Raw genomic sequence first — 12050 nt, 5'->3', positions numbered from 1 at the left:
TCTGCAAGATAGTCACCGAGGACTAAAAGTCCTTCTCACCAATAATGTGTTCTGTATCACAAAGCAAAAAGAAAAATGAGAAAATATTATTAATCCATAAACTCACCAGACCTTTATAAAACTGGAAGAGCTCTCTAGAGGACATGAGAGCTAACCTTATACTTACAGAAAAAAAATTCAAGAACACATTTGGATGAGGAGTACCTGATTTGTCCTTTATTTTCATGATTTACACAGAGGGACATTCATGGTTTTTCATTTGAATAAATTAAAATCCTTATTTTCAGAGATTCATTTCTTATCTCTACTATAAATATATAAACAGTCAATGGAAGAGTTGGGGAAAAGGGAGAGATTTCAAAACAACATAATTATTAGCAAGACCAGGCAGTCATACCTCCATTTGTTATTTCAAGGCACAAGAAGAGGTGGTGTTAAAGGATCTCAGAAGCCTGGGAACTTTGTCAAGACTGAGAACCGTGGTGGGGTTTGCCCACTAGGTGCTAGAACTGAAAAAAGATACACTCCAAGAAGCATGTTAAAAGAGAAAGACAAATGCTGGAGAGGCTGTGGAGAAAAGGGAACCCTCCTACACTGCTGGTGGGAATGCAGTTTGGTGCAGCCACTGTGGAAAACAGTATGGAAATTCCTCAAAAGACTAGGAATAGACTTACCATATGACCCAGGAATCCTGCTCCTGGGCATATATCCAGAAGGAACCCTACTGCAAAATGACACCTGCACCCCAATGTTCATAGTAGCACTATTTACAATAGCCAAGACATGGAAACAGCCTAAATGTCCATCGACAGATGACTGGATAAAGAAGAGGTGGTATATTTATACAATGGAATACTATTCAGCCATAAAAATGACAACATAACGCCATTTGCAGCAACGTGGATGTCCCTGTAGAATGTCATTCTAAGTGAAGTAAGCCAGAAAGAGAAAGAAAAATACCATATGAGATCTCTCATATGTGAAATCTAAAAAAAAAAGAAGAACATAAATACAAAACAGAAACAGACTCACAGACATAGAATACAAACTTGTGGTTGCCAAGGGGGCGGGGGATGGAAGGGACAGGCTGGGATTTCAGGGTCTGTAGATGCTGATAGGCATATGCAGAATAGATGGGCAAGGTTATACTGTACAGCACAGGGTGATACATACAGGATCTTGTGGTAGCTCACAACAAAAGGAAAGTGTGACAATGAATGTATGTATGTTCATGTATGGCTGAAGGATTATGCTCTACACTGGAATTTGACACAACATTGTGAAGTGACTATAACTCAATAAAAAAAATGTTAAAAAAAAAAGACAGAGAAAGAAATACCTTCTCTTCCTACATCCTTGGTTCTGCCTTGATAGTGTGAAAACAGCCATTGACAATAGGGGAATGAATGACAGCAACTGGATTTGGCCCACAGGCTATATAGTTGGATGATCACTTCTCTAGAATATACAAAGTTTCCTCAACTAACATTTTGGGAAAAAAAAGAATCTTACATTAAAATTTTCAAAACATTCCACAATCGAGTTCTGTGGCTTCATACTAGTTTGGCAATTTTGTTGCATTGGCTTCTGTACTATAAAAGAGGAGGCTTTCATTTCTCCTATGTAGATGGCACGTTAAAATTCCAAAATATTTTAGTAGTAACAGAACAGTGTTCTATAATGATATCCATCGAGAAGATAGCGGGTATCACACACGTTACTTACAAAAAGGTACTAAGTTTTCGTGGAACAAACACAGAACAGGAGAGCAGGAAGTTTTTGAATCATTCAATAAAAAGTTCCAGAATCATTGAGTGAAACCTAAGTAATTCACATTTTTATGATTTGAGTATTTTTCTCCAAATATTTACAGGTAGCTTCCCCTGGATCTTTTTCTGCTAGTCTGGAGTTTGGGCTGCCTAGAGTCTAGGTAGGGGTGTACTGGAAGACATAAATAGTGAACTGTCAATTCACTGGTCCTTTCAATTCTTCTATCTTTCCCAATTCACTTGCTCCTATTTTTAGAAACTTCAAATAGCTATTCTATAATTTCAGTCCAAGTTTGAGAGCTGCATTAAATAAGAGATAAACAGGATGGAGTGTGACTACATCTACCCTCTTTTTTTAATTTCTGAAAGTTATTTTCACCAGAAATAAGGTTCTGTATTCACAATTTTTAAAAGCAGTTTAAAGATGTCCACCCGTTGTCTTCTGGCTTGCATGATTTCTTACAAAAAGTCTATGCTTCAACTTTTGTTTGCTTGTGTGTAATGTCTTTTTCCCTCTGGCTACTCTAACAGTGTTCTCTTTCTCACTCATTTTCGTAAGTTTTATTCTGATGTGCCTTCATCTGGTTTTATTTATCCCCTGCTTGAGTTTTGTGAATTTTCTTGCATCTATATATTTATAGTTGTCATCAACTTTGAATAAAAATGTTCTTACCACAGCTTCTAATATTTTTGGCCCTTCTTCCAATTACATTTGTAGTATTTTCTCAGCTGTCATTGATTGCTCATTTTCTTCTCTTTCTAACTCAATGCTTATGTTTGATTTGTTTCTATTGCTATGTATTCAAGTGCACAATCTTTTCTTCTGTAATGCGGAATCTGCTTTTCAATCCATCCCCTGTATTCTCAGTTCAAATATTGTGTTTCCCTGTCTTAGGAATTTCACTGGTTTCTTTCCCACATTCTCCATTTCTTTTTTTCATTTATTTGCATTTACCATTAAATTCATGTGAGTATTTATAAGAGCTTTTATGGTCAATGTCTACTAATTACTTATCTATGTCATCTCTGCATATGTTTCTAATGGGCTGTTTCTTGTGGTGGTCACATTTCCACATTCCTTCATAGGTCTAGTAAATTTTGGTTATATGCCAAACATTAAAAATGTTTCACTGTTCGTTGTTTGGATTTGGGTTTTGTACCTTTAAAAAATACGGTAATTTGTGTTAGTAGGTGGTCACTTACAGATCAGCTTCATCCTACTGAAGAGTGTTTTTAAGTTGTGTTGAGTCTGTTTTAGACTAGCATTTACTTTAGAGCTGCTTCAGTTCAACTACAAGGCATAACCCTTCTGGAGCCTTGACTGAATGGCCTTTATTTGTAAGGAAGTCTCCATTCTGGATAGAGAAAGTTTTATTGTTTCCCAGCTTTATTTTACCCAGGTATGAGGTGGTTTTGCCGAATATCGTGAGTTTCCTCTTATGCATATGCAGATTATTATTATTCAGCCAAAAATTTAATGCGATTTATTTTCTGATTTTTGGAGCTCTTTCTTACCGTTGATCTTTCGTCTTGAGTTGGCTACCCCACAAACTGGTGCTGCCGTGGTCTCTCCAGAATTCAGCCCCTGGACTCAGCAGCCGTTTCTGCTCGCCGAGCCTGGAGAAGCGCGGGTTCCCGGGCGCCCCGGCGGGCGCCGCGTGAGGGCGGCGCGAGGCGAGGCGGTGCGAGGCGGGGCGGGGCGGGGCGCGGCAGCCGCAGGCGTCCCGGGTCGCTCCACTCCCCGCCCCAAGCGCGCGCTGGCCGCCCCACGCCGCGCCTTCACACGCAGCGCCCGCCCAAAGCGGGCGCCGGCGACGCCGCGGTGACGGCCCCGCCATGGTGAAGCCCGAGGCGGCGGCGGCGTCGGAGGTGCCGGGCCAGGTGCCGGTGGAGGAGCTGCTGCGCTGGAACAAGGAAGGGCGGGCGCGGCGGCGGCGCCGAGGGCGAGAACGTGGGCCTGCGGCTGGAGCAAGGTGGCCTGCTGCGCGACGTGAACCGACGCCGTGGCAGCACCTGCCGGAGAGCCGCTGTCTCAAGCATGTGAACCAGCGGGTGCAGGATGCCATCCCGGAGCGGCGCCAGCTCTGCTGCTTCCTCGAACGACCGGCCCAAAGGGCGCAAACTGGCGCGCGAGTGGCAGCGTTTGTCGCCAGGCGGCCGGCGCCGTGTGGCACGAGACGGCCCTCTCGCAGCAGAAGCTGCGGGAGCTCGAGGCGCGCCCGGAAGCTCTGTGGCGCGAGAAACTGGAGCTCAAGGAACAAGTGCTGGTCCCGGACGAGGAGCGCGTGACGCTGGCGGGGGGCGGCTGCATCGACAGCAAGGCCGGCTTAAGCGGGCCGCGGGGACCCGCGCTGTAGGCGAGGCAGTAGCGCGTCGAGGGCAGGCAGTGGCGGCAGCCCGGGTCACCACCCCCACGCTTCGGCTGCTGCACCCCCAGCCACGGGCCTCTCAAGGCCCCTGACGACAAGACCGTCGCCACACGCACGTCGCTGGATGACCTGTCGGCACCACAGCACCACCGAAGCATCCCCAACGGCCGATGAGGTAAGGACGGCACTAGCCGGACAGCGCGGGTCTCTAGTCCACAAACCCTTATCCTACAGGTGGAGCCCACTCCAGATCCTTCGTCCAGCCGGCATCCAGACTCTGGGCAGGGAGATCCCGAGCCCACCCTCCGTAGGGCCTTGGGCAGTGGTTTTTCTGGTTAAGTGATGGAGACGTGTGCCTGTTCCGCTCTGAATCCGCCGCAGACATGGGACCCCACCAGACTGCAGAAAAGTTTCTGCCCTGCGGAATTACCAGTGTTAGAGTCTGGCACTGTAGGGCTGGCTGGAGGCACCGTATTCCAGCCTCGAAACCCTTGCCCGGGAGCCGGATGGTTTTCCTGGGGGAAAAAGAAATGAAGGTCCTTTGAGCGAAAGTGAAATTTCCCTTCCTATTTGGAGCAAGAGGCAGCCCCAAACCTGAGCACGAGTGTGCCGGGGCTGGAATCCCACCTGGGCTTCTCCGGAAGGAGCACAGGCGGCTGAGCCAGAGGACCAGAGGCGCAGAGCCTTCCTGGTTTGCTGTTAGTCCTATACTTCTCAGGGTCCAGAGACCTCTCTCATCCGAGGCTCTAAGACTTCCCAAAGGAGTATGTGCTTGGAATGGATCCTGGCTTTTCGTCTCCGTGTGCCTCAGTTTCTTTATCTGTAAAATGGAGATGATGGTTCCAACTTCCTGGATTAAAATGCAGATAAAAGCCTCTGAAGGGATTTGTAAACTGTTGGGTCACCTTACAGGTAGTGCTAGGGTTGGCGGTGGCCAGGGTGTGGATGGGAGGATCTTCCGCCACACAAAAGCTCAGCTACTGCTTTCCACTCTGCTGTGACTTTGGGGCCCAGGGCAGAGGGCTCTGTAGGAGCAGAGCACTGGGGGCCCCATCCCCAGCCCTCTGACTGGTGTGTCTCCTCCCTGCCTTCCTGCCCTACATTTTTGGTAGCTTGGCTCCTACTTCTGGTTGCAACTGCTGCCGCCGGAACTGTGCCTGTAGGTGGAGATTAAATGGCCCTTTCTGGTTCTCTTTAAAGATTTTCTTAGTTCAGAGAAAATATATCTAGGCCTTAAATGACTGTTCTTCTCCAGAGTGACAGCCTGGGGATGACATGAGGATGGGCCACTCTCTCTTTGGTTTGGTGGCCATGTGGCCTCTGCAGGTGCCTAGGGGTGGGGGCCTGGGTGGAAACTGGACTTGGGGAGGTGGGGTGCTAGCCCAGCACAATTTGTCCTTTATTTACCTTCCCAGTCTGTGAGTTCAGGCAGGACTAGGTGTAGAGGGGTATTTTGTTACTGATTAGCAGTCTAGGGCTACAGCTTGGGTTTCTCCCTGTAACTCTGTATGCATGCCCATCTTTCACCACAGGCTCCTTACAGCCAGTGGAAGTAGCTCAAAGTTAAGAGGTTTAATTCATTAAAGTTGCACCATCTGTGGAGTGAGGAAACCCAGTCCCAGCCTCTCTGGCCTCGTCTTCTAGGTCGGATTTTGGGGCCTCAGTTTTCCCAGGCACAGTATGAAGCCGGGATTGCTGCAGTCCTGTGGCTAGGAAATGAAATGTTCCTGGTTTTCATCTGTGTTATCAGATATGTGGCAAGAGTGATTCTCTGCAGGGCACCAAAGTGCTGGAGTGTCAGAGGATATTTGCAGAAAAGTTATGCCATGTTTTGGACAAGGAGACGCAGACTCTGGCTCAGGATTTCCCTGCTGCAATGAATGGTGCAGGAGTTGAGGACTGGGTTCCACCTGAGGTTTGTCACCCCACTAGGGGGTGGGTAGGGTGGAGTTGTAGGGTTTCCTGCAGAATGCATGCTCCCCCCAAGTCCCACACACACGTGGAACAGGACTGCCACAGATTTTGTGGTGGCAAAACTTTATGTTGGGGTGAAATAAAAATTCAGCATTATTGTCACAAATTTCAGTTACGGGTGGAATTACTGCCATTTAGTTTTGTCTCTTAAAGTCCTGTGTGACCTTAAGATGTTCTCCCAAAAATATGAGTAGGATGCCTGGAAACAAGGAAAGGCCTTTCTCTTGGAAACCACTTTTCTGTACTTGGACCTGTAGGGAGGTTTTTTGGTAATAACTTTATTTTTAAAAAATTTTTATTCAAGTATAGTCAGTTTACGATGTTGTATAAATTTTCTGGTGCACAGCATAGATTTCAGTTATACATACATATTCCTTCTCATATTTTTTCATTATAGGCAATTACAAGGTATTGAATATAGTTCCCTGTGCTACACAGTAGGACCTGTTGTTTATCTATTTTATAGGTAGAGTTAGTATCTGCAAATCCCAAACTCCCAATTTATCCATCTATCCCTCTCCTTTCCCCCCTGGTAAACATAAGTTTGTTTTCAGTGTCTGTGAGTCTGTTTCTGTTTTGTAAATAAGTTCATTTGTGTCTTCTTTTAGATTCCACATATAAATGATATCATATGGTATTTTTCTTTCTCTTTCTGGCTTACTTTACTTAGTATGACAATCTCCAGGTGCATCCATGTTGCTGTAAATGACATTTTTATTATTTTTATGGCTGAGTAGTATTCCATGTGTGTGTGTGTGTGTGTGTGTGTGTGTGTATAATCTCACATATGTACCTCACAACTTCTTTATCCAGTCATCTGTAGGTGGACATTTCGGTTGCTTCCATGTCTTGGCTATTGTAAATAGTGCTGCTATTGGACCTGTAGTTTTAAGGTGAATGAAGAGCGAGCTGGAGATAAGAAAAACAACAAGCCTCAGTCTGGGTGGTGGCGAAAGTGGAGTCAGCTACCAGGCTGTGCCTTAGGTACTTGCTCTCAGATCATCCTCCCAGGAAGCCTAGGAGGTGGTATGATCGATCTCCATTTTACAGCCAAGCAGGCGGAGGCTCAGAGGAGTTCTGAGTGTTTCCTGAGATAGAAATGTCTCAGTTTCACTGACTGGGCGGGGCTCTCAGGGTCCTCTACTGCTCAGGCCAAGGGCTGGCTTGCATCTCTGGCCTGTTGTCATTTTGACCAATACTGTTAATCAGCAGACACTGGTGACTCCTTATCCTTGATTCCTGACCCAGGTTTGCCATCCTTCTCCCATCTTGGGATGTGTCACTTCCTTATGGGTGAACACTGAGCAGATGGTTGATAACCTGACCCAGAGGGTTCAGACTGTCTTGTGTTCACATATCCGCTCTTCCTTTTTTCTTGGGCCAGTTACTTATCTTCCCTGAGCCTCTCTCTGTTCTTCTTCTGTAAAGTAGGGCAAAACCCATATCCCTTTATCCATGTGAGGTCAAAAGAGGTCAGGATCAGTCAGCCTCAACTGTTGTCAGAATCCATGTCACGCACGTTTCTTCCAAGTTTCCTCAAGAAAAAAACTTGGGAGTTGTTGAGGGTTTGCCAAACAGACATCAGGTTTCTCTTCAGAACTCAGTTTGCTGTTTAGACGGACAGCTCCCTTGAATGTTCCTATTTTGTTCTAAGACTCATTACAGGAGTTTCAGCCAGAAGTTCCTCCAGTCTTTCCAAATTTCACAGGCCTCAATTCACCCAATAGATATTTTCCTGTATAAAAAAACCTAAACTGCTTTCTCTTTCTACACTGACCAGATTTTTAGTAATACTATATTATAAGAAGGAGAAGCTCTGGCCTCATATCATTTTTCAATTTATATCCTGAAAAAATTCCAGATAAATTCTAGAAATATTTTTTTAATTAAAAAGGGATTTTCTAAAATCAAGATTACAATTAACTTATGGAAATATTTAGGAAAAAATATCATCCTTATACTATTAGGCTTGTTAAGTCTCTGGTTTTAATCTAACCTTTCAGTCACACAGTAACTATGATGGAATGTTTAAATATAAGTCCTGATCTCTTATAAAATATTTCTACTAGAGATTTTAAAAATAATTTTATTGAATGCTATCATTTATTCCATTATATTTTCTAACTGATTAGTATTTAAATATAGAAAGGGGGCAGGTCAGTGGTAGAGCATGTGCTTAGCATGCATGAGGTCCCGGGTTCATTCCCCAGTGCCTCCATTTAAAAAAATAAAGTAAGATAAAATAATACTAGACAAATGGATATTTTTAAAAATAAATAATAAATTTAGGAAACCATAAAATTAGCAAAACATCATCTAACTTCAGGTTTGTGATTTACAGGGCATTTGTGTACCATGAAATATATCTGTATCAAGAAATACAGGAAAACTAAAATTTGGAGTGAATTTTTACATTTTAAAATCGTAGCAAATAGCAATTTACTACATAATTTAAAATGTTTATGTAAAACTTTTCTCAAATAGTACCAACTTTTCAGTCTGTTTCTCTATGCTTATCGATTCACCTGCTGTGACAGTTATGACGAAGTTTTTCTTTGTCAGTGTCCTCATGGACAACAGCCCTGGAGCCCACACTTAAGTCTCCATAATTGACTCTAAGATAACTCCTCTCCCAGTGGGATCCCTCAAAGAGAATGAGCAAAACCTCAGTGCTGAAATACCCTGAAGAAGGTTTCACAGGAGTACAAATAACTAAGGCCATCATTAACGCCACTGTTGATGCTCTAGCTCAGCTTCATGGACTCTGGATGACACAGGGTTGCTATGGTCCTTAAATAGCCATGGCTACACTATTATCCTTATTTTAAGACACATAAAACATACTAGAATTCACGAAAGGAACTTTCCTCTAGGTATTTTCCTGAAGTTTGCTTGCCCTGACTAAGGAGCGCCATCCCTTGAATTGATGCAGCTCTGGTAGAAAGTCAGTCATTGCACTGTAAGGACTGGAATGTTCACCAGCTTCTCTCTCTGCTTCAAAACGAGGGTGAAAAGACTATGGCATTTTTTAAACAATTACTAATGGAAATGAAATATTTATAATGAGTCATAAAAATGCATTTATTTGGGGGAATGGCTTTGATCTGAGAAAAGGAATGTGTATTTGGAAAAAGCTTTAGAGGGTTTTGTTTTACCTCGGCTTAGTAATTTTTTTATGTAATCAATTTTAACGTGTCAATAATGTCTATTTTATTCTATTTTCTAAGATGGATACAGATGGGTAATGCAAACTAAATAAATAGAGGTATAATAAGGTCAAAATATTTTATAATATTTATTACCATTTTGTACTGATTCAAATATTGATTTGACTAACAACAGCTACAAACACTCATAGATACTATTATGCAATACTCTCTTTTTAATTAATATTACTCTTATTTTTGCATTTTAAAATCATAGCAAATAGCAATTTACTACATAATTTAAAATATTTATTTATCTAAAACTTTTCTCATATAGTACAAACTTTTCAATCTGTTTCTCTATGCTTATCAATTCATGTGATGTGACTATTTTATATAAAGATAATTTTTAGCTATAAACAATACTAGAAATTCATATGAGAGTAAGTTTAGACAAAAAAATATGCTATTATCTTAATGAAGTCCTTGCAAAAGTATTATTTAAATAAAATAACCAAAGAACTTATTTCCCTATTTAATAGAATAACAGTTTCAGAAGCCTAGTGGTATCTGATACAAATTCTAGCTTCTTTTTGGCATTAAAATTGCTTCATATGCATTAAGCTGTAAATAATCTATTTTTACACTTGAGGATATTTATGTCACTGGAATCAAAGCCAGGATTTGTTTATTTTGCCTGTGTGTCTCAGCAGGTTTCTGCCATGGGAGACAGGGGAACAAGCAATCACTCAGAAGTGACTGACTTCATTCTTGTAGGCTTCAGGGTCCGCCCAGAGCTCCACATTCTCCTCTTCCTGCTATTTCTGCTGGTCTACGCCATGGTCCTCCTAGGGAATGTTGGCATGATGGCCATTATCATGACTGATCCCCAGGTTGAACACACCAATGTACTTCTTTCTAGGCAACCTCTCCTTCATTGATCTCTTCTACTCGTCTGTTATTGCACCCAAGGCTTTGGTCAGCTTCTGGTCTCAGAGCAAGTCCATCTCCTTTGCAGGCTGTGTGACCCAGCTCTTTCTTTTCACCCTCTTCATTGTGACTGAGGGGTTTCTCCTGGCAGCCATGGCTTATGACCGCTTCATTGCCATCTGCAACCCACTCCTCTACTCTGTCCAGATGTCAGCACATCTCTGTGCTCAGTTGGTGGCTGGCTCCTATTTCTGTGGCTGCGCCAGCTCAGTTCTTCAGACCAGCATGACATTTACTTTATCCTTTTGTGCTTCTCGGGCCATTGACCACTTTTACTGTGATGACCGTCCACTTCAGAGGATTTCGTGTTCTGACCTCTACATTCACAAGAAGGTTTCTTTTTTCTTATGCAGCATTATCATTCTGCCTACCATCATCGTCATTATTGTGTCCTATATGTATATTGTGTCCACAGTTTTAAAAATACGCTCCACCGAGGGGCGTAAGAAAGCCTTCTCCACCTGCAGCTCTCACCTGGGAGCCGTCAGTGTGCTGTATGGTGCTGTCTCTTTCATGTATCTCACTCCTGACAGATTTCCTGAGCTGAGTAAAGTGGCCTCCTTAGGTTACACCCTAGTCACTCCCATGTTGAATCCTTTGATTTACTCTCTGAGAAACAGAGATGTCACAGAGGCTCTGAGGAAGATCCTAGAGAAAAAAAACACTTGAAGTTAATTCTGTTTGAACAGTGACGTAATAGAGAGGCCTGGGCATAATAACAGATTGATGAAGAGTGACTCAAGAAGTGCTCTCATTGATTATAGAAATATTTAATCTCAGAAAGTTTATTTTTTTTTTTGAATTCCATGTGCTTACAGCCTAAGAATACATTTGGACTATGCTTTGTCTGACTGTTGATTTTGGATTTGAATGACTTTCTCTGTGTTTCATCTTCATTTTGAGTAAAGATAATGATTGCCATGTAATTTTTTTTAGGGATTGTGTATTCCAGGTTTGCTGCTGGTTCTCTGAGATTGTGGTTTGAGATGGATTGTTTGTCTTGAGTCAGTAACCTATGTTATGTGAATCATGTGTGTAACTGATAGAGGTAACAAAGTCTAATATAATAAGCAGACAAAACAGAATATCAGATTTACTGAAAAAATCTTTTTGGAAGCTTAGAGAATGAGATACTCTGTAGTGCAGAGTCTGAACGGTGACGTGTAAATAACTCTAAACTGTCTAGAGGCTAAATGCATGACATAGTTATTTCATGGTTTCTCTGCCTTGAATCGTTATTAGTCCCTCGCATTTGAATACCTGCTAAGCTAATCAATAATTTTTGAAACTTCTCCCTTTTCACAAGAAAACTGTAATAAAAATAAATGAGAGTAGAGATAATTTGTATTTTGTTACATATGCCTTTTTGAGAATTCATTTATCAAATTAATATTTATTGAATTTTGATGTACTCTATAAAAATTCCTAGGTATAAATAATTTCTGAACTTGAGCTCACAATAAAAAGGGGAAAATAGCTGGAGAGAGAACTAAAATGTCATATGGTAAACCCAGTGAATAAAGGCATATATAGAAAATACAAAGAGTGTAGCTTCTGACGGTGAGTGATCTAAATGACCAGGGAGAACTTCATGGGTACGTCTAAAGCATAGGTGGAATGAAGCAAGATGAAATAGACAAGCTTCTGTGTAAAGGAAAATAAATGCCTATATGTTAAAGTGCCTGAAGTTTACTATCTGGTTTTTAGTGCTCAAGAGAGGGAGTGAGAGATTAGATAGAAAGAAATTCATGGAAATCATGCAGACCTATATGACAAGCCAAGGAAGATGACCTTTATTCTCC

General features: G+C 42.3%; 1 protein-coding gene across 1 annotated transcript; it reads left to right on the top strand.

Annotated features, from left to right (window-relative positions):
* Nucleotides 1-9950: 9950 nt before the first annotated feature.
* On the top strand, nt 9951-11512 carry LOC102512250 (olfactory receptor 9K2). The gene is given in 2 exon segments (XM_006192310.2): nt 9951-10151; nt 10153-11512. Coding segments are annotated over 2 exon segments (936 nt in total). The 5' UTR covers nt 9951-9980; the 3' UTR covers nt 10918-11512.
* Nucleotides 11513-12050: the final 538 nt, after the last annotated feature.

This window comes from Camelus ferus, chromosome 12 (assembly GCF_009834535.1).
Source record: "Camelus ferus isolate YT-003-E chromosome 12, BCGSAC_Cfer_1.0, whole genome shotgun sequence".
Taxonomy (NCBI): Eukaryota; Metazoa; Chordata; class Mammalia; order Artiodactyla; family Camelidae; genus Camelus; species Camelus ferus.
Note: the sequence above shows the minus strand (reverse complement) of the source record. Positions and strands in the feature narration are given on the sequence as shown.